Source organism: Hippopotamus amphibius, chromosome 3, assembly GCF_030028045.1.
Source record: "Hippopotamus amphibius kiboko isolate mHipAmp2 chromosome 3, mHipAmp2.hap2, whole genome shotgun sequence".
Taxonomy (NCBI): Eukaryota; Metazoa; Chordata; class Mammalia; order Artiodactyla; family Hippopotamidae; genus Hippopotamus; species Hippopotamus amphibius.
Window position 1 is genome coordinate 153,385,460 of NC_080188.1, and position 21,554 is coordinate 153,407,013.

A 21,554-nucleotide genomic window follows, 5' to 3' on the forward strand; every position below is an offset into this window, starting at 1 on the left:
CCAGCTCTGCCTACCTGCTGATCCAAATACTCTAGGTTTCTTTGCAATTGAAGGTCTAAAAGTTCATCCTACCCGGGAGCCCGAGGCCCAACGGCAACACAAACAAACAGGAACACGACAAAAAAAAAAAAAAAACAACAACAATAAAAAGGAAGCAAAGCAGTTAAGAGTTAGCTGGGCAGCAACAAAGACAGGCTTCTCTGGCCTTGAGGAGTCTAGGGAAGGGAGAAGGGGAAGGGTGTGAGCAGACACAGAGGTTGCCTGCCGGAGGAGCCCAGTGAGAGGAGGAACATGCTCTGAGGCTCCTGGGTCAGCCTGGCCCTCCCCTGGGAGAGGGAAGCACCACTGAAGCCATCCAGTCAGCAATTCCTAACAGCTCTTTTGAGTCTTCTGGAAAAATCCATCATTTCTGGATGGCCACATCTGCTGTGTGTCAAGGCTATAGCGCTTGGACATTGGCATAGGAGACTCAGAGAGAAGGGTCAGTAACAGGTCTTTGGAGACAAGGATTCTGCCTGTTGGTTCCAGTGGTCCTCCCCAGGAGCATCTGCATCGAGTTCTCCAGGTGGAGACGAAAATTCTCAGGAGAACAAATTCCAGTAAGAGACACAAGCAGAAAGGGGAAAGAAAGTAGGAGGAGACAGGAAAATCTTTTCTTCCTCAATCCGACCTCTAGTCTCTTTCCCCCAGAGTGACATTTTAGGCGAGGACAAGCTCGAAGCAGGTATGCTTAGGGGGGAGAAGACTAGAAGATCAGGCCTCTTTTGGGAGCTCTAGCCTAACTTTTCTTCCCAGCTCATACACTAAGCCCCCGGCCAGCCCCTTCTGCTTGCTGGAGAGGAGTTGTTCTGAGATGGAGAGGATGGGGACATTCCATGCTTCCAGACCTTGTCCCTGCTCCTCTGCCCTATGTCACAGAGGAGAAGGGGTAACTGGCACCACACTCTATATTGGGGTTAGAATCCAGGCTGGAGGGAGGAGGTATCCAGAGGCTGCTAAAGGCCAGACGGGCCAGGCACTGGGCACAGAGCATCCCTATGGCTGCCCTAGTTTGGCCCCGCCCTTGGAGGAGAGGTCCTGAGGGGAAGTGGAGTGGGAGGAGAGGACATACCATCTTATCGTGGACCGTGGGGGATGGTGGGTAGTTGTAGGGGAACAGTCCTGCAGGGACTGGCCGCCTGTCTCCCAGGTAATCATACTGGAAGAGAAAGGGGGTTGGAGAGGTGAGGGGGTTCAGATGGGATATGGACTTCCCCACCAACTGAAGTTCAAGGTTAGGGATGTTTGTATCCTGTCCCAGAGCAGATTTCAAACTAAAATGGATACAATATCCTTGCAAGGATCTGTCCAGGTCCTCAAGATTTGAAAAGACAGAACCCTCTCTATCCTCTTATATAGAATTAGGACTCCTGGTACAGTCTGGGGATGGGCACAGAGAGCAGTGTTCCTACTCAGGGGCAAGGCAAATCCCCCAAGGCAGCTCTCCTATGGACAGAACTGCAGGGCCAGTGGCTCCCCCGGACAGCATCCCTGGTCCTGCTGACAACAGTCCAGTGATCCCATGTCCCCAGATGCCCTTGCATCTCTACCTCTTCTCAGCAGATGGTCTTAGACTTCTGGGGGATCTCAGGGGCTGAGGAAGGAGGGGAAGGCGGGTGGCTCACCTTGGGGGAGCTGATGGATCGCCTCATCACATAGGCAGCAGGGTCAGCATAGATGTCCTCGCTGCGAGGTGGCAGCCGCTCAAAACGGGCACTGGGTGAGCGGACGGGGGAGTAAATGCGGGCGCGGCTGTAGGAGCCCTGGCTGGGCGAGCGGGGCACAGAGTGGGAACGGGGCTGCAAGGACAGGCGGCGCAGGGAGCCAGAGGCGGCATCCAGCTCATCGTAATAGACAGGCTGCCGGGAGGGGCTGGGGAGCCAGACGCTGCCGTCCTGGCGCCCGTAGCCCGCAGGCTCCTTCCACTCGCGCAGCTGGAAGGCAGGGCCGCCTCCGTTCCGGAAGGAGTGCCGCTTGTCCTCCAGGGCCCAGGGCGGGCTGATCCGATCATAGGCTGGCATTGAGCAGATGCTCTCCGGCCGCACCCCTGGCGGGTAGTACTGGTAATCATCAGGGTACGGGGAGGAGTAGGAGCTGTAATACTCAGGGACCCTACGGGACACAGGGTAGAACCTAGAGGGACTAAGAGAGAGAGGACGTTGTAAGGAAGCCAGACAAAACGGGCGTGTCCCCAGCCACCTGCCCGTGGCCCAGCCCCTCCTCCCCGTCCTCCAGCCTAGAGCGGGGCCTGACGAGGTGAATGGTGCCCTAGGCTGACCTTGAGAGCACACCGGGGGGCCCACTGCCCAGGCACTAAGGCTTCTCTTCAGAGGCGCAAGGAAAGACCCATCCTCAAAGCCATCTCCCTCAACCAGCTCCCTGAGGCCAGACATTTCACCATTCAGAGCTTCCATCTTTGTCTTTTTAAAATGAAATACCCCTGGGGAGAAACTCGAAGCCTTATTAGCCCTCTCTATCTCAGCATGAACCAATTTGTCAGATCCTTTCCTGAGATGCTAAGAGCAGAAAGAATGCTCGGGTACCAAGCACCTGGAGGGGGGCGGCAGAAGAGGTCCTTGATCCTGTCAAGGACCCAACCAGTCAGTTTCTGGGACTCCACCCTAGTGAGGCGCTCTCCCGAGGGCAGGGCAGGCACCACAGCCAGCTGCCCTTCTGAGGCTGTCACTTGCAGCCCCTGGAGCTGCCCAGACCCCCAGGCAAGGAGCGGCAGCCCCACGCGCCCAGACGAACACAATCAGGTCCAATAAATGTCTTCAAACATTTGAAAGCCCGTCACTAGACAAAGAAGCAAATTAGTCTCGAGGACAGAACTAGGGCCAATGAGTGGCAACGTTTTTCTTTTTTAAAAACTGCTTATAAATAATGGCTTTCAAACAATTAGAGCCATTCAAAAGCGGAGTGAGTTGCCTTGGGGGTGAGTGAGCCTCGCGTTGGTAGAAACACTGGATGTTTTACAGGGTGGGAAGCAGGGACAAACGTCTGGCTGGAACAGCGTGAAAGGCCCCTCGCTGCGACGGCCTGCCTGTTTCAGGCCACCCAACATCCCGTGAGAGGCACTGGGTGCTCCGTCCCTCCCTCTGAAGGAAGCGGGCAGAGACAGCAAGAATCAGGGGCAGGGGCAGACTCTGCAGACGGAACCACGGGGCAGGAAGGACTGGGGCAGGCGGGTTATCCTGGGGTTTTCCCGGCTTCCAGAAAGCTTCCAGCCGAGGATGCCTCCACGCCACTGCCCCAGCCCCAGCCAGCACGCCATCCCCCCTCCACCAGGCCTCACCTCCGGAGATCTTCAGGAGGGGGCACCCCTCGGCGCAGGTTCACCCACTGCTGAAGCTGGCTCATGGAGCTCTTGCGCTGGGCGATTCTGTCAGGGTTGGCACGTGGAGGGAAGCTCCGTCGTTGGCCCCCACTCTCGGAGTCCTGAGGCGGGAAAGCTGTGCTCCCCGGCCGGCTTGGGGAGCTATACTGCCAGCCATTGGGCTGGGCGGGCCGCTCCCCACCTCCTGGGACCCTTGGGCCCTCAGGGTAAGGGCTGCCCGGCGCTGAGGCTGGTTCCGGTCCAGCGTGGACACCATTGGCTTTCACCAGAGGCTCGCTTTGGACTTCAGGCCTCTCGGGCCTCCTCTCCGCCTTCTCGCAGCCTCGGCCATCACCCTCCCCTCTAGTCTTGGCCTCTGGTTCAGGCTTGGGGAGGCTGTTGTGGGGGGGCTGGTGGTGGTGTTTGCTGGGTGGGATGTTCTCTGAGTCTGGCTTCTCGTGGCTGTGGGATGCCAAGGGAGATGCTGTGAGTGACTCCAGCCCAGCATGGAGCTCGGGGCGGGGGGAACTGGGAAGGAGAAAAGGAGTGGAGGAGGATGGGGAGGAAGGAGGATGGAAACAGGAGTCCGTGAATTCCACCTCTGTTCCCTAAATCCCACCATTTGACCTTCTTGCTCCAGCCTGCGCAATTATAAAGCATCATCCCAGCTTGCCTGTGTGTATCATGTGCTCTTCGTGCCCTCCCAGCCTTTCCTTACAGGTTACCCTCTGCTCCCTGCCGCTGACCTGCCTTGAGTCCAGCCTTCCAGCTCCGGCTGAGACTAACCTCAGCCAGACAAGATCTCCTCTGTCGTCTGCCCCCGATCCAGCCCCCCCCACGTGCTGTGCACGATGCACTACACGTAATAGGAACCATCCCTGATGTCCCAGCTACAGAGGGGACAGGTCAGCCCTCTCTCCTATAGAACGTTCCTTAACTTCCACAAGCTGGGTTCCTTGTTGGAGGGTGAGTAGGACTGTGTGAGATCAAACATGGCAGGCACACCAGGGGCTGAAGCTCTTGCCTCAAACTTCACAGGCATAAAAACAGGCTAGTTCCCCTCTCCCAAACGAGCTTCTACCAGGACCGACTTTCTAGCAGAGCACAAGCTCCATGAGGTAGGAGCTTATCAGACTTTTCCTACCTTGTTTTCCTAGCACCCCATACACACTTCCATTTACAGTAAATATTTATGAAAAGAATGACTGAACTTCTGAAAGTCCACTCCTTGGTCAAAGCAAAGATGGAATCTCATGCCAATTTTCTCCCTACACATTCCCAATGCAACACAGTCAAGTATCCTTGTGGAGACACTGCTTGGTAAACATTTCCAAGACAGGCACACAGACTTGGAGTCTATACTGCAAAACGTTTTTCTGCTGGATCCCTGTTAAAACTTAACACTTAAGTTTCAATGCCCATGCAAGGCAGAAATAGAGACACAGATGTAGAGAACAAACATATGGACACCAAGTGGGGAAAGCGAGGGGGGTGGGGGTTGGGGTGGGATGAATTGGGAGACTGGGATTGCCATATGTACATTACTAATAAGAAAAAAAATATCAAATTGTACACTTAAAAAAAAGACTCAGTGCCCAGTTCAAGTAGAGACAGGTGCTGAGACTCCTGATGACGGGACGAAGTGACAGGAGCGGTCACATCCTGAGTGCTTGCTGCATGGCAAGCATTTTACATACACTATTTAGTCCTCATAACAACCCCAACAATTATATTTACTGTCTCTGAGGTTCAGAGGTCAAGTAACTTACACTTAGGTCACACAGCAGGCAAGTGGCCAAGTTGGGATTCGAACCTGAGTCCCACAAAGGCTGTATGTGTAACAAAATGAGCAAATGACCCTGGTCTTTGGCTCCTGGCCAGGCCCTGATGGAACCTGGCTTCTCTCTTGGCCTCCACCAGCTCAGAGAGAAGAGGAGGAGGAAAAGAGACTACAGGCTCTGAAATCACTTAGCCAGGCACCCTGCTGGGAGGCAAGGTGCTGGTTCACATGTTCTTAGAGGTTCAAGTCCACATGCTGAGCTCAGCAATGGCAGAGAGATGGGCGCCTCGTCACTCCTCTTCTCTCTCTAACAGCAGTCCCCTCACCCGCACCCACATCCCGTCCCCGGCACTCACCTGTGACGCGAGGCTTGGGGCACTGACTTCTGGGCCGGGGGGATCTGTACTCGGGCAGCCTCCCCCATGGCCTGGATCCAGGCCTCCTGCTCCTCAGGGCTCTCGGCACTAAAGAAGTAGGTGCGGACCCCAGCATGCTCAGCCTGTGGGGAGAGGCAGTGCGTGGAACTGGCCCCAGCCTCGTCCACCCAGCACACAATCACCTGTGGGGAGAAGACACCCACGCCCACAGGACAGGTGGTCAGGCAGGTCGTTCTGCCGACCTGCAGCTCTCCGCCCCATGTGGAGCTCAGGGTAAGGCGAGGAGGCCCACAGCTGTCCCAAGTGCTCCAGCTGGCATCCAAGTATCTGCCTCGACTTGCTCCCTGGATGCCACTAGGCAGCCCAATAGCCAGATAAGCTTACCTGCCCCACCTGAGGGACAATTACCTCGCCCACTCTCCCATCAAATTCTGTCTTTGATCTGAAGGGGAATTAATCCATGCCTGGGAGAGATGCCCCCAACCTCAGCCACATGCCAGTCTCAGCCCCAGCTCAGCCTCTGAGAAGCTGGCACTCTCTTCCGTGCAGAGGGACAGCGTGGGCGCGCGGGGTGGGGGGCATGCACAGACAGTCGGAGCACGCTACCTAGTTGGCGGCCGCAAGCAGGTGCGGCAGGCGGTAACCCAGAAGAGAGCTCCTGTCCAGAGGAGGGGTCCTCACGCGGCCAGAAGGAGGAGAAGCAGAGGACAGGTCAACGGAACGCCAGAGGGAGAGACACGAGACGACGTGACGGCAGTGTTGAGGAGCAGAGGGGAGTGGGGAGCTCTTCAGACCAGCCCCTTCTACTCAGTATCACCACTGGGACCACAGCACCCAGCAAGGCTCACTTAGGCCCAGGAGCAGGGGTGGAGAGCTTGCACCCAGCGAACCTGGGCCCGTGGAGGAGAGAAGGTTGGGCAGCCCAGTGCTAATCCTAGCTCTGTTCCCGACCAGCCCTGCAACTGCAAACAGCTCGAGATTTTGCTCTGGCCTTAACTGATGCATCTCTTTGATGGGGAGGGTCCACGAGGAAAAAAAACACTCCAGGGCTAGATTCTTTCTGGGATCTCAGAACATTCCCTAGGTGAGACCAATCTCCCAGAAAAAGCAGCTAGCCTTGTTCATCCCATTCAACGTGAGTGATCTGAGAGTGATTAAGAGTATCAGATGTGAACTTCACTTTGGCCTATGACTCCTGGGGTGCTAAATCTGGGGGTTGGAAGGAGAGAAGACAGGGCTCCTCTGACCAAGCCCCAGGGTTCTCCTAAGCAGCAGTGTCAAATCCACACCCTCCAAGTACTTTCCCAGCCGGACCTTCACTCTCCCTCAGCACCTTCCCCAGCACATAATTTCCTTCCACAGGAGCCATTACCCAGCGAGGGAGCATCCTACTTCTCTAAGGGCAGAGATGGGCCTCCTCCCTCTGGATCCTGCGGTCCCCACCCTCCAGCAGGGCCGCCCAGCAGGTGGGCAAAGGCAGGGAGGTGCTGACGAAAACCCAGTGAAATCGTAAGGAGGCCATCGGGGGGTTGAAACTGCGCAGGGGTATGGCGAGCAGGGGCCCAGGCAAGCCCTATGGGGTGGGGAACACAGGGTTATTGTGGAGGAGAGAGACACACAGATGGGACAAGTGGGTGTGTCCTGGGCTGGTAGGAGTGGCAGCAAATAATTAATTTGCTAAGCATCCAATGAGCATCCTGCGTGTTCAGAGCTCTGCTCTGGGCACTAGTCACAGGGAAAGCAAAGACATGCTCTTTGCACTTGAAGAGCTCACGCTCAAGCTGGAGGACAAAACATGCCCATGGGGAAACAAGGAGAGAGCAAAGGCATGGGAACAACAGCGTGTGACAGCGGAAGGCAGAGGGCCTGAGAAAAGACCGGGCAATGGTTGGGGAGCCAGGAGCGGGCACCAGCCTGGAAGCGTGAAAGGGGACCAGAGAACTGAGGGCGGTGCCCCTGTGGGCGAGCCCACAGAGCCCCCACAGGGCCGTGCAGGCACAGGGCAAGGCATTCAGCAGCGGGCGGGGTGGGAACAGGGCTGGCTCATCACTGGCCGTCCAAGGGTTTCGCTCGGTGGCCACAGCAGCACAAGCCTCCCATCTGCCTCATCTCCCCCCCCTTCCCTGGGGAAAGGCCACTGAACGGCCACAGTCGGGACCTTTTGTGGGCCACTGAGCACAGCCCTCAGAGTCTGGTTTTAAAGAGGCAGTGCACTCCTCAGGGGAAGGGGAAGGAGGAGAGGGGCTGATGGGCGCGGAGATCTGGGGTTTATGGAGGGGGTGTGTCAGTCACTTGGGACGTTGTTCTGACGTGGCTGCTGGCAGAGCTCCAAGCTGGAGTGTGTATGTGTGTGCACACAGGTCTGGAGGGGAGGGTGAGACAGCCTGTCTGACTGCGTGGGTGTGTGTGTGCGTGTCTGTGTATAGCAGGACTGTTTGTTGTTGGTTAAACAGCCTGTTCCTATTTCCCCAGCTAAAATCTAGCTCCCTGGAGCCAGAGTTTTATTGATTGTTCATTCTGCAGACAGGACCCTTGGAGGCTAGACACTAATTATGTGCCTAAGACGTCCCTCCCTGTGCGCCAGAGCAGTACCTGTGTCCCTGTCCACCTCTCAATGACCAGGTGACCAGAGCTGAAGGACAGAAAGGGCAGAATCTCTGGGGTCCCAGGAACTCGGGCACTGCCCTCGAGTAACCTGTGGGTTTTCAGGGTCTTGGACAGCAATTCTCAACTGGGGGAGAGAGGGCTTTGTACTAAGAAAATGCATGGTCGATATCATAATTTTCTATTTGGAAAATGAAAGAACCCAAGGTCTTTGCATCATAAAATACAAAAAGGGCATGGAATTTTTATTGTTTTTAATGGGCCATGAATTTTTAAATGTGGAAAAACACTGGCCTAGGATGAGACAGCTGCAGGTTCTCCTTTGATGGGTGGATCCCCCGGGGCTTCCGAGGAGTGACGCTGAGCAGGCAGGTGAGGCCTACCTCCCTGGGCCCTTATTCCCTCAAACTGTGTCTCCGTGAGGTCTGTAGCTTTCAATTACAGTGAAACTCAATTCCTAATTTTCTCCAAAGATTTTTTTTTTTATTAGAGCATGTTGTTTATGGAATCGAAAAAACACAGGCCTACAAAACCCATTTTACAAGGCTGCACATATACCAGGGTGCTGGCCCATGACAAGGGCTGGGGGGCGGACAGGGTGCAGGCAGCAGGGTTGAAGGGCAAAGGTAAAAAGGGAAAGTGAGGACAAATGACAAACTGAGGGCCCTTACATGGGCTGGTGGGAGTGTGCTGTGCCCTGAATAGTCGTGAACAACTTACATCTGAGACCCTTTAATTGAGTACGTTTGACTAGGGGTCTAGTTCCCTGGACCCAAGGTGGAGAGGAAGACTTTCCAGAACAGATCTTAGAAACCCACCCGCCCACAGCTCCTGCCTCTGCTGTGAGGGATTTCCTAGGTGCCAGGCCACTGGGCAGAGGGTCCGCGGGCTCAGCACATACCTAATTCTCCCCCAGGAAAGACTGTGGTACCACTGACACTCATCTCTACAGGCCCACCCTGGGGAGAGGAAGGGGTCCCAGCACAACCTCAAGGGAACCTTACCACAGCCTGCACTGAGTCCAGGGACCCCTGTCTGCTCCCCCTAGGACCACCACTTGGGATTCCTACAGGAGGTAGCTCTTGATCCTGCTCCATTCGTGTATGCTCTGGAAGAGTCAGCCTCCCTCCCCACCTGACCTGGGAGAGGAAGGCCCACTGACCTTAAAGGTGTGTTTTCGGCTGATGTTGTCTGAGGGCTGCACTGCAGCCACCCGGAAGCTCAGGAGGGGGATGCTGCCCAGGATGCTCTCCTCCTTCTCATCTGTCGAGGACACAGAGCCACAAGTGAGATAGATGTGTGCAGCGGGGGCAGATGTATCAGCCTTGTTACAATAAATACCAACAAATACTTGTTGCTCAACTACGATCTGTCAAGCACTTGGGGCCACCACACGACCACATCGGGCGTGCTCTGCACAACAAGAGGCACACTCCCTGGAGCTGGGGAGCGTGGCAGCGCTGCAGACGCTGTTCTAGACTCGGGGACTGTAGAGGTGAACGTGAGGGTAGTAGTAACCAGCCTCGGGGAGCTCACATTCTAGCGCACAGACAAACAAGTACATAAGAGCCAATGCGGTGGAGGGCTTGCTGCAAGTCAGACACCGTTCTAAGTTAAAGCCTTGTGGATTTCACCTGCCCAACAATCCTATGAATGGATACTTTTATGATCTCCATTTTATAGGGAAGGAGGTTGAGACCTAGGAGGTTAAGTAATTTGTCCAAGGTTACTTAAGTAGCAGCTGGCAGATGGGTCTTTAACCTCAGAAGCTGACTTTCAAGCTAGCACTCTTAACCGCCCTCATCCACAGTGCTGCGCCAAACAAGGCAATTCCAACAGCGACGCACGGAACAGGGCATAATGGGACGGGGAGTGGTAGAGCGGACACTCGCACCCTCAGCTCTGGCCTCTCTGGGTAACTGTCTCTAAGGTTCTCCCAGGCACCCGGCAGCTTGCTTTGTCTTCTGACTAGACGCCTCCCCTTTACAGTCCCCACGTCTGCACAGAAGACACACCCCTGCGTGGCCTCCTGGCCCTCTGGTCCCCGGGAGCAGGCTGACAATCAAGCTGCTGCATAATTCATCCCAGATCTCCAAAGGAGCCTGGCAGATTAGCCAGTCGGGCCCCCAGCTGTCAGCAGGAGCCCGGAAGGGCGGGGGTGCTCTGTGGGAACCAGGAGGTAGGGGCTAACGGTGAGGCCGTGGCAAAATCCTCCCCACTTCCCTGGGATAGCTCTTTATTCCTGGGGCTGGAGACCCTGTCAAATCCTCAGCAAGGGTTCAGAAGAAATCTTGTAGGGGTTACAGACTCCACTAGCTCCCCTTCTCCCCTTACTCATCACTTGCACAAGATACTTGGCCCAAGGTCCAGCTTCCTATGCAGACCTCAGCATGGTACCCAGGAGAAGGGCTAAGCTAAAGGAACAGGAGGGCTGGGAATCCAGAGCTTCCTCAGGAAGGCAGAGGCCGTCACCCCAGGAGGAGGTGGGCCCCCTGCCTGGCCGAGTCCAGGCCAGTGTTTAGGGTGTCTCCTGAGAGCATCTCTCAGGGCGTAGTGACCCCCCCCAATCTCCATGCCCTTTGAGTTCAGAGCTTTCTAAGGTTCTCCCTTCACACTAGGCGCAGAGTGTCTCCTGTGCAGAGACCCTGGCTTTCCTCCAGCTCCTGTCACACTCTGGCTCCAGTGCGGCCCACGTGCCAGGGTCCAGCCTGAGCGGATTCTTCTCCTTCAGTCTTGGGGTTTCCTCTGTGACTAGACCCTGCCTGTGCATCCCTTCCTGATCTCTCTCCTTGAGATTCAGGTGCCTCAGGGCACAGGGACAGCAGTGGTCTAAGGGGAGGGGGGGTCGGGAGAGAGGTCACTGGGTACAACCTTTGTTTGCCAAAGTTAATGATTCACTGAATTGCTCCCAGGAGACCCAGAGAAATCAGAGCTCTGCCATTCCCAGGGAACACAGGAAAAGGAAACAGCCACTCCTGCTGCTGGATCACTTTACCCTCTCTCTCCTGGGTGCCCAGGCCGTCTCGCATGGCATCAGTGTGACAGGACCGTCACTGTCATCAACCCTCACTAGTTCCCTCCCCGCCCTCCTTGATATATTGTTTCTGTACATATTTTAAAAATAACTTCCTAGGACTTCCTTGGTGGCGCAGTGGTTAAGAATCCTTCTACCAACGTAGGGGACATGGGTTTGAGCCCTGGTCTGGGAAGATCCCACATGCCATGAAGCAACTAAGGCCGTGCACCACGACTACTGAGTCTGTGCTCTAGAGCCCACCAACCACAGCTACTGAGCCTGAGTGCCATAACTACTGAAGCCTGTGCACCTAGAGCCTGTGCTCTGCAACAAGAGAAGCCACCACATGAAGAAGCCTGCGCACCACAACTAGAGAAAGCCTGCAGACAGCAACAAAGACCCAATGCAGCCTAAATAAATAAATTTATTAAAAAATTGAAATTAAAATTAAAATAACTTCCTAGAGGCTGCCTCACCAAAGTTGTAAGGGCTTTGCCCTCCTTTTAGGCGGGAAGGGAAGGGAGTGAGAGTTAGGGTGGGCAAAGAGGACAGAAGCTGGGGAATAATCGTTTATTCCACACTGATTGAGCACCTACTATGTGTCATATGTTGTTTTCGATGCTGTGGACACAGCAGTGAACAAAACTGACCAAAAATTCCTGCCTGCACAGTTCGGACAGGAGGGACAGTGGGACAGGAGGACGCTCAACATACAAGGTCCAAGCAGTAGATGACCAGCTAGTGGTGACCAGGGTCCCTCCTCCTCCTTCTCCCTTTCCTCTCCCCCCCACGCCCTCTGCCAGATTTCACCCTCTGTCATCTGTTTTGTTCAACCACCGCACCACCCATCAGGGCCTAGAGCTCTGCCTGAAATCTAGTAGGCACTCGGGAAATACTGTTGACTGTGAAACACGCGAGTGGATGTGTGAGCAAGTGAGCTTTGTCTTTATCCCACTGTCACGTGCACCGGTGCTGGAGACCACAGCGGGGGCCATCTGCACCCCCACCAACATCCATCCGAAACCGAGCCCCATGACAGGGCAAAATAAGAAAGAGGGGGGCCCTGACTTCCCGCAGCCCCTGCCCGTGTCAGGGGCCAGCTCACCTTTATAGTAGAAAAGGCAGCGATCCACCAGGACGAACCAGCGCTTATTCCACTGCTTAACCCCAGAGCTGGCCTGCAGAACACGTGGGGAACAGACAGGAGGGTCTGTGAGCTGGGCCTGGGGAGGTGGGTGCGGGCAGTGGGAAGAGCGTTGCACTCGCTGTAAGGACATCCTGCCTCTGCTTGCCGCTCTGCCACGAAGGAGTGGCAGCAACCCCCGAGAGCCCTCAGAGGCAGACTGATGTCACCTTACTGCCTGTGACCTTCTACTTCCGCCATTCTGGGCCTCCGTGTTGCCCCCAGGGAAGACAAGCGGTACAGCGATGAGCCAGAATGAGTGAGCAGAATGAGCGGGCAGGGACCATGGCAAGGCCAACAAGGAGCCTGGCCCCTAGACTTACAGGAGACAGCCCCTCCCTTCACAGCCAGAGGACCCTGCTGACTGAGCCACTGCGTCGCGCTGGTAGGGCTGGTGACTTAGCGCATTTCAAAGTCATTGCATCTGCTCATCAGGGTACCTGGCTGGATTCCCAAGCATGACACTAACTTCTCTGGGTGATTTTGGGAAGATACTCAACCTCTCTGAGTCTTTATAAAATTAGGAGATTTCGCAGAGATATACCAAAATAGGACCTGGAAGGACACAGCAAAATATACATGGGCTGTTACAACTACAGAGGAATTACAGTGCGATGAGGGGAAAGTGGGCTTGCGGTGGGCAGGATGGCAGAGAAGGTCTCACCTGCTTGAAGAGCCAGCCTGCCTTGGCGACAGGAGCACTGGGGTTCCGCTTCATGGAGTGTGAGCGCTTGCCGAAAGCGATGGCCTTGCGGGATGTCCGGGTGGCCTAGGGAGGCAGAGAGCAGCCAGCTTAACTCTCCCTCTCCTTCCTGCTCCGCCCGCAAGGGGAGCTACCCCTGGTGGGAGCTGTCCATCTCCAGGGCTCCCCCCGGGGGCCCTCACGTTAGGAGGCCCAGGGGAGAAGCTTGGATCTGTTACTAACTCAAGGGCACAGCCTTTGAATTCTTTGGCTCTTTTTCTTCTCTCTAAAATGGGGCTCAAAATAATAGTCCTACTTGTCTCACAGCAATGTGTTTTTTGGTTTTTCTTAAGGAGAAAATAAGATTTTTTCATTTCACTCCTGGCCTATTCATCTTCTGCTGGCCTTACTCCTTACCTCTTTCATAATGCTTTATTGGACCCATTCAACTGCAAGGAAATTCCCTACATCATCTTCTGCTCAGAGTCCTATTCATTCTTGAATGTTCAACACACCACAGAGCAGGGAGGATGCACGGGTGTTCTCCTAGCTCCTTATTGCCACAGGGATACTGCCATTCTTCCCCGCATTTCAGCAACAATCTCTCTTTCTTTAAGTACCACTGATTTTTCACTGTTTAGCCCTGCTCACCACTATCAGCTTCTAGATCATCTTTCAGAGTCTAAGGATTTTGATATCAGTCATCCTCTTCATTCTAAGTCTTACCATCCCTGTGGACAATTTCATTGCTCCACAGTGAGAGGGACGATGACCCACCCAATGGCCTAACTTTAAACTACCTTGATGTCCTCAAGTCCCAAATCCTCCACTTCCACCCCAGCAACTCACCCCATGGCGACACCTTAGACCTGGCCAGCTCCCAAGCCCCTTCATCACCAGCATCGTCAGTTCTCATATCCCCAGCTTCTGATCACAGCATCCCATACTCTGGGCTGTCTCACTCCATCACTCAACGATACCAGCTTTTCTATTCCACTGTGATCCCCAGCTCCTCAATCCTTCCCTTTTTTCCTGGATCCATCAGCGACCTCCTGGTGTTAGTGGTTTCCCTACAAAGCCTAGGCGCCCTGGCTGAATAGATCAACCGCACTCTCCAGCACCTCATCCAGTGCCTTTCTGCTTGATCTTCTCTGAAACTCTAAATCCCAGGTTAATCAAATTATCCACCCTCCCTGCACTCACAGCCAGATTACGGTGCTGCTGGAGAAGAATCACACCACAGTGCAGGTGAGGCCACCGTGGCCCCATGGACCCCGGGGCTCCGCTGCACCCCCTCACCGCTCTCCAGAGCCCGGCGACCTGTCCGCCTCTGCCTTCCCCACAGTGGCTTGGATCCTTCCTCACGCAGAAAACTGAGGTTGTCAGACACGCACTTCCTCAATTTCACACCCTTTTACCCAGAAGATTACTGCCCTCACCCCTCTCCTTGTCTCTTTCCTTCAGTGTCAATAGAAGAGGCCTTTTCCTCCTTTCCAAGGCTACTGGGTCCAGCCTGCTGTCTCCTCTGAGACATGCTTCATCAATAATCTCTCAAATCTGTCTTCCTTTTTTCCTCCTCCACTGGTTGCTTTTCCTAAGCAAACATGCTCAGGTCTCTTCATCTTAAAGCATCTCTCTGTTTGTCTCTCTGTCTGGCTCTGTTTCTCTCTCTCAATCTCTCTGTCTCCCACTGTCTGTCTGGCTGCCTCTGTCTCTCTCAACCTCTTTCTCCCTCCTCTCTCGCACTGTCCCTCACACACTCGCACACACCTGACTGCCCCCTCCACCCTCCACCCACTGTCCACCATCAGATAACATCTTCCCTCCCTTCCCTCCCTCTCCTTAGAGACAGGCTGCTGGGAAGAGTCCTGACTTTCTCTCCTCCCTTTACTCCTAAACCTCCTCTGCCTCTTTTCTGAAATGGTCCCTGCGATGTCATTGGACTCAGACGGCTCAGTCCCTGATAGTCTAAAGCACTGACAATGTGAACCTTTCTGCCCTTCCTGAAACTCTTCTTTTGGTTTCTGGGATGCTATTCCTTGCTTTTCAATACCTCCATCGGTGGCCAGTCCTTCTCAGTCTCCACCTCCACTCTAAGTGTTGACAGACCTCAAACTTAGTTGTTTATTCTCATCTCACGTCGTGCCTGGGTAATCTCATCCACACCACTGCCTCAGCTACCAGCAATATGCTGACAACTCCCTAATCTATACCTAAGTCCCCATCCATTTACTCACGAGTTGTCCCGCCAGGGTTAAATAAGCACGAAACCAAACTCATCCTCTCTTCTGTATTTCTCATCGCGGCCACTGGGCCACAATCCACCCAGGGGCCCAAACCAGAACTCGGAACCAGCTCACACCATCCCCTCCTCCCTCCACGCCTCCACACAGTCCTTTACGTGGGGCTGAAGAGTCTGTCTTCTTCACAGATTTCAAGCCTGTCCTTTCCTCTCAAATGCCCCACTGTTGCTGCCTCACCGGTTGTCATCTCTTCTCGCCATCTACTCTCCGCAATGAACCGGGCTTATCTTCCGAAAACAGGTTATTAATGACATCACTCTCTTGCTTAACACATCTCACTACCTCTCTTCACTTAGAAGAGGATTCCAATCCTCAGCACGACACACAGGACCGGTCCAGAAGACCCGCCACTCTACCAGGCAGGCACCCCCCCGGTCATGCCACACTCCAAGTGGTTCTCTCCCATCCCCTTAGGCCTCCGCTCACCTCTCTCCCCACGTCTACTTGTGGAAGGAAGGAAAGAAAAAACTGGCGTTTATCATAAAGTACCTCCCAAACCAGGAAGTAAAATTATTTTCTGTACTTTACTTGTAAAAACCCGCATACACTGGCGGAGATTAGCCATCTGAAGAAGTCATCCATCACACTCAGAATATGTAAATCCTTAAATCTTTCCCTTTTCTCTCAGTCCGTCATCTGTCACGGTGTCGCCTGCGTTCTGCAGCCTAAAAGCTGTTCCCTGCCACTTCAGCCATTTCCCTGCCAACCCTCAGTAATACCTTAGCCTCCTTATCTTTCTGCCACAGCTTCCCAGCAACCCTCAACCTTAGGTCAATGCAATTGTCTACCACGCCATAGCATTGCTGGAGGAAAACCACACACACCTGTGGATCAGCGCCACACAGATTCAGTCTATGACCTCAGATGACCCTTCAATATTATTGGACAATATTCCAAATGTTCCTTGTTGACCACTGATCCTTGGGCTTATTCTGAAACTACAACCCCCCCGCCCCAATGCTTTTCTACCCACCCCATTCTTCTCAGCAGAAAACCCTACCTCCTACTTCCCTGCAAAAGTTGAAAACATTAGGTGGGAATGTCTTTTTTTTTTTTTAATTAATTAATTAATTTATTTATTTTTGAGGTACACCAAGTTCAATCAGCTGTATTTATACACATATCCCCATATTCCCTCCCTCCCTCGACTCCCCCCCACCCTCCCCGTCCCAGTCCTCTAAGGCATCATCCATCCTCGAGTTGAACTCCCTTTGTTACACAGAAACTTCCCACTGGCTATCTATTTTACAGTTGGTAGTATATATATGTCTGTGCTACTCTCTCACTTCGTCTGTTTCCCCTTCACCCCCCACCCCCCCAAACATCGAGTTCCCCAGTCCATTCTCTGCATCTACGTCCTTATTCTTGTCTTATCACTGAGTTCATCAGTACCATTTTTAGATTCCGTATATGTGAGTTAGCATACAATATTTGTCTTTCTCTTTCTGACTTACTTCACTCTGTATGACAGACTCTAGGTCTATCCACCTCATGACATATAGCTCCATCTCATTCCTTTTTATAGCTGAGTAATATTCCATTGTATATATATGCCACATCTTCCTTATCCATTCATTTGTTGATGGGCATTTAGGTTGCTTCCATGTCCTGGCTGTTGTAAATAGTGCTGCAATAAACATGATGGTACATGTTTCTTTTCGGATTATGGTTTTCTTTGGGTATATGCCCAGTAGTGGGATTACTGGATCATATGGTAGTTCTAATTTTAGTTTTTGAAGGAACCTCCAAACTATTTTCCAGGTGGGAATGTCTTTAACTTCCCAACCCCACCCCACGCTTCCCGTACCTTTTTCATGCAGCTTCAGGAAGAGGGTCCCTCCCCTATAGAGGCTAACAGCACCTTTGTACATGGCTCCTATCTCTACAGAAACATGACTCATTGGTGATGCCCTTTCTCCTGAAACTACCTGGTCATTTCCTTCCTGCCCTTAACATCTTGAAACAAAACAAAATGAACAAAGAAAACCTCCCTCCATCTTGCATATCTCCTAGCTGCCACCCTCCACCCCTCCCTTCCCTTCACAGTCAAGTTTCTTTAGAAAATTTTTTGGAAATATTTCAAACATTTCAGAAAGGTAAGGACTAAATCACCACTACATGTTGTTTTCCTTCCCTAATAAAACATGACAAATACAGCTGAAACTCCCTTTGAGCCCCTCCCCGATATCATTACATTTTGTTCCCCGCCAGAGGCAAACCGCTGACCACAGATTAGCCTGTCTGTCCATGGTTATATGCTTCTCCTGCAAGCTTATCTCTAAAAATGCTGAATTACTCCTCATGTTTGTACATTTTACATAAATAACACCATATTTTTCATATCCTACAACTTGCTTTTTACTCAACCTTATGTTTTCAAGATTTATCCTTGTTATACATCTAGCTCCAGTCCATTTTTAATTTTTGGAGAGTCTTCCATTGTAGGACTACACTACCTTTTACTGTCTAGCTTCTTAGAAGAGCAGTTTCTACTCTTCGGTGTCCTGTATCTGCTCTCCCATCTCCTCTCAAACCCTCTCCAGCTTGTCTTTGTCTTCTGCCCTCCTCACACCACTGGAACTGCTTATGACAGTGTCTCCAACTACCTCGATATTGCTAAACCACATGGATACTTTTAGCCCTTATCTTACTGGACCTCTTCGCATCATTCTTCTCTGACTACTTCCTCCTGATGCTCTTTTCCCTCCTCCTCCCTTCCTGAGCACCCAAATGCCATGTCCTTCATGAATTATTCTTCTTTTGCCGTCCCCCTAGATCGGTGGTTCTCAGTGAGGGTGGGGCAATTTTGTCCCACAGGGGACATCTGACAATGTCTGGAGACATTTTTTGGTTGTCACAGGATGGGTGCTACTGGCATCTAGTGGGTAGAGGCCAGGGATGCTGCTCAACATCCTACAGTGAAAGGATGGCCCCACACCACAAAGAACTAGCCAGCCCCCAATGCTAACAGTGCTGGCTCTGAGAATCCCTGGTCTAGATGTTGGTCTTCTATACAGGTCTGGTTGAGCCCTCTTCCCTCCCCCATCTCCACTCCCTGCATCGCATCACCTGCTCTCTGGAACCTGCAGAAACAAGTAGGCAGCCTAACATGTTTCCTAGGATTCCTGCCCAACAGCTTGCGTGGGGGACTGGACTTACCCGGACACTGGGCCGCTCTGGAGGGACCTCGGACACCATGTTGTGGTTGGAAAGGTCGCTGTTGGTGGTAGTTGGACGTTTCCCACCTGCTTTATTGGACATGTCCAAGGCTGATCTGATTTCAAGTTGACCAGAAAAGAAGAGACTAGTGAGAACCAAGAAACGATGGGTGCCACCCATCTCTTTTCCCAACCCTGCCATTCACTGTTTCAACATTTAGCACAAATTAAGTCCCCTCAGTGCTCCCAAGGGGTCATCTCAGCTGCTCCCACTGCTTTTCCCAGATTATATGCCAACAACCCTGGACATTCTCCTGTTTCTTTCCTGCAAATTTATCTTAAAAACCTAGACCCTAGGACTCCGGAACTCCATTTCCTTCTAATTTAAAAGACACAATGGCTCAGTGGACTATGAGAGTCATTTAGTTATCTTTGTTTTCCTTTCATTTACTGAGCCAAGGCCCACAGTGAGAGGAACTGGCATTTGGCTCTCCTGGTCCTAGCAGATTCCCTCACCACGCTCCTTAGAGGCCCCGGGTGCTTGATATGCCAGCCTCAGACCTGTCTCACTCCTTTAGTTCAGCCCTTGGGAGGCACCAACCTGGGACCTGCGAGATTCCAAAAAAAGTGGATGGGGGTATCAGAAGCTTCAGGTCCTCAGAACTGAGGTGAGCGACCCCAAGCCCTCCTGCTCTCCCCTCTGAGCCCCACTCCCTTCCCCTTCCCGGCTGCACAGAGGCAGCGGGATGGTGGTGGTTAAGGAGGGAAAAACCGAACAGCTAGTAGGGGGTAAACGTACATTTTCAAGTCAAACTTTTTGTTTTCCTCCGGGACTTGGCCAGTCAGCGGGTGTAGAAACGTGTTCCGTCTTTCATTATGGCTGCGGAGACAAAAGAGAGCGAGAAGCTGCGGTCAAGACGAAGAAGGCAGAGACACAGGCTAAAGGGTGAACGGGCCCTGGGCAGTGACAAGGACGGTGGCCACACAGGAGCTTGCTGCTCTGTCCGCTGGAGGGCTGGGCCGTAGAAGGTCGTTTGGGGAGGGGAGGGGAGGGGACGTCCTTTGGCCTTTCCGACAGTGTTAACTGCTCACTAGAGATCCCCAGGCTGGAAAGAAGCCCCACTTAACCCTTTCAGTGGCCATCCTGGACGTGTATGTGGGGGGCAGGGAGAGGCTCCAATAGTCAAAACTTGGTGTTTGGCTGGTTCCCACCAGGGACAACACCTGCCAGGGCTCCACATAAAAACTGCTCACTCGTTATTTGCTAAAAGAATTCTCTTGTGACCTTGGACTCCTCCCTCTTCTGTTCTATCTTTCTTCAAATGAAATGAGAGATCCAGGAATTCTATTCTTGGGCTTGGGTGGGGCCCCACTCACACTCCAAGTCCAGGGCCTCCCCATCTAGGGGCTACCTGACGTGGCCGAAACCTCCGGAGCTGTCCGGCGTTGAGGTGAGTGCTGGCTCAACCGTCAGATCTAATTAAGAGATGCTGTGGCTAGGGAGTGGGTGCTGTGAGGACAGCCTGCCAGGAAGCAGGGGGGAACATGGACCACGGGCGGGATCTGTGCAGGGGCAGATGGGAGCAGTATCGTGGAGGCTCCTTTGGGAGGTCCTGCTGTGGCTCTTCTGGCTGACTGACTGTCAGGCTAGTTTCCTGGCGGCTCTGCAGGGAGATAAGGGAGGAAGGGCAGCAGATAGAGCTTAGGGAGGGGCTGGTGCAGAGTGTCTAAGCCATAAATGGCAGCCATTTGAGATGGATTCTGCAAGCAGAGGACCCCCTGGCAAGAAAGTTGTAGGAGATTCAAGCGTGCAGCCAGTGGGGGACTGGAAGAATTTTAAGGTCCTCGTCACCTAGCCCTCTTGAGAGATGCTGTGAGAACCCAGAGCATGCTCAGGCCACCCCAGAAGCTGGTGCCCGCACAGAGCCTGCCGAGGCAGCACCCCAGCTTGTTGGGGCCTAATACCAGGCCACCAAGCACTCCCACAGCAAAGGGCCAGTGCTCTGCTTGGCAAGTGGCAGGTCAGCTCGCACCAGGGGAAAGAACCTCAGTGTGGTCCCTTCAGCTGCATGAGAGAAGTAAAATAACCTTTTGGAGAGTCCCTTTCCATAGCCCAGGATGCTTCCCAGCCCTTAAGCTGTCTGCTGAAGCTAAAGATAATTATCAGAGGGTGTTTTTTTTAGCTTCCAAACCAGTCGTGTTCAAATCGAATCCAAAGACGTGACAGACAGAAGCCCAGCAGGCAGTGGCCACGGCCTAGGTGGAAATCTGGGTTTTGCAGCCTGGACTTGCTGGCCAGGACCCTTAATCTGGCGAGTGTCTACTCGGCCTGGGTTCTAACTGCAGCACATTGATAACCCACTCCCTGCTTCTCAAAATCTATTCCTCCCTTCTTCCCAGGTCCAATAAGGATGCTCTCCTCAATTTAACCACAGGAGATCTTTGTAAGGAAGAGTAGCTGCTTCCAGTCACCCTCATCCCTGGCTCTGCCCCATCGGCGGGGTGGGGGGTGGGGGGCGAGGGGCCGGCGGCAGGCAGTCTATGACAACTAAGATCCTTGAGGCACCAAGCGGCACAGATCTGTTTCCCAGTGGCACAGACACCACCCCCCCACCCCCCCATTCTGTCGCCTTCAGCCCATTCTGCTTACAGGTTGCCCGCACTCACTCTGCTGGGATCTTTCCCGCAGGTGCTGGTACAGATGGATAGATGGACGGAGAGACAGACAGACACACAGACACAGAGGCACACACACAGTCTGCTGTCAGCCAGTAAAAGTCTTTCAGAGGACACTAAATTTCTTCCTGCCCCAGACTCTCTTACCCAGCAACCCCTACAAATGACGTCCTCACTCCATCCCCGCGCTACCAATTTCAAAACAGCTTCCCCTTCACAAGCACTGCAATGCAGCAACCATTGACCTAACTACTCTCCCTTCTCCAGGTCACATCAGGCAGGTCCCCTACTCCGACGCCCCCGGATTCAGTGATCTGCCAAGTCAGCTCTCACTTCACTTGGCTCACGGTCCACTGAAGACATCCCTACCTGACCCGTCGATCAGCTCGAAACTTCAACATCTTTTTGGCAGCTTTGTCC

The 21,554-nt window shown here is 53.2% G+C and overlaps 1 protein-coding gene across 9 annotated transcripts in view; it reads right to left on the reverse strand.

Moving 5' to 3' along the window:
• Window positions 1-21,554, reverse strand: part of PLEKHA6 (pleckstrin homology domain containing A6) — a 152,173-nt gene that overhangs the window by 39,472 nt on the left and 91,147 nt on the right. For 8 of the 9 annotated variants that reach the window (XR_009052725.1, XM_057728178.1, XM_057728176.1 and 5 more), the window contains 9 exons: window positions 19,258-19,338; window positions 18,460-18,574; window positions 12,980-13,084; window positions 12,238-12,310; window positions 9,279-9,379; window positions 5,492-5,694; window positions 3,335-3,817; window positions 1,665-2,181; window positions 1,112-1,198 (listed from right to left, as the gene is read on the reverse strand). Coding sequence is in view for 8 of the 9 variants with exons in the window: in XM_057728178.1 (XP_057584161.1) it covers window positions 1,112-1,198; window positions 1,665-2,181; window positions 3,335-3,817; window positions 5,492-5,694; window positions 9,279-9,379; window positions 12,238-12,310; window positions 12,980-13,084; window positions 18,460-18,574; window positions 19,258-19,338 (1,765 nt within the window). In the remaining variant the exon portion in view is untranslated. The remainder of the gene's footprint in view (window positions 1-1,111; window positions 1,199-1,664; window positions 2,182-3,334; window positions 3,818-5,491; window positions 5,695-9,278; window positions 9,380-12,237; window positions 12,311-12,979; window positions 13,085-18,459; window positions 18,575-19,257; window positions 19,339-21,554) is intronic. The other variant, XM_057728175.1, reaches the window with a different exon arrangement.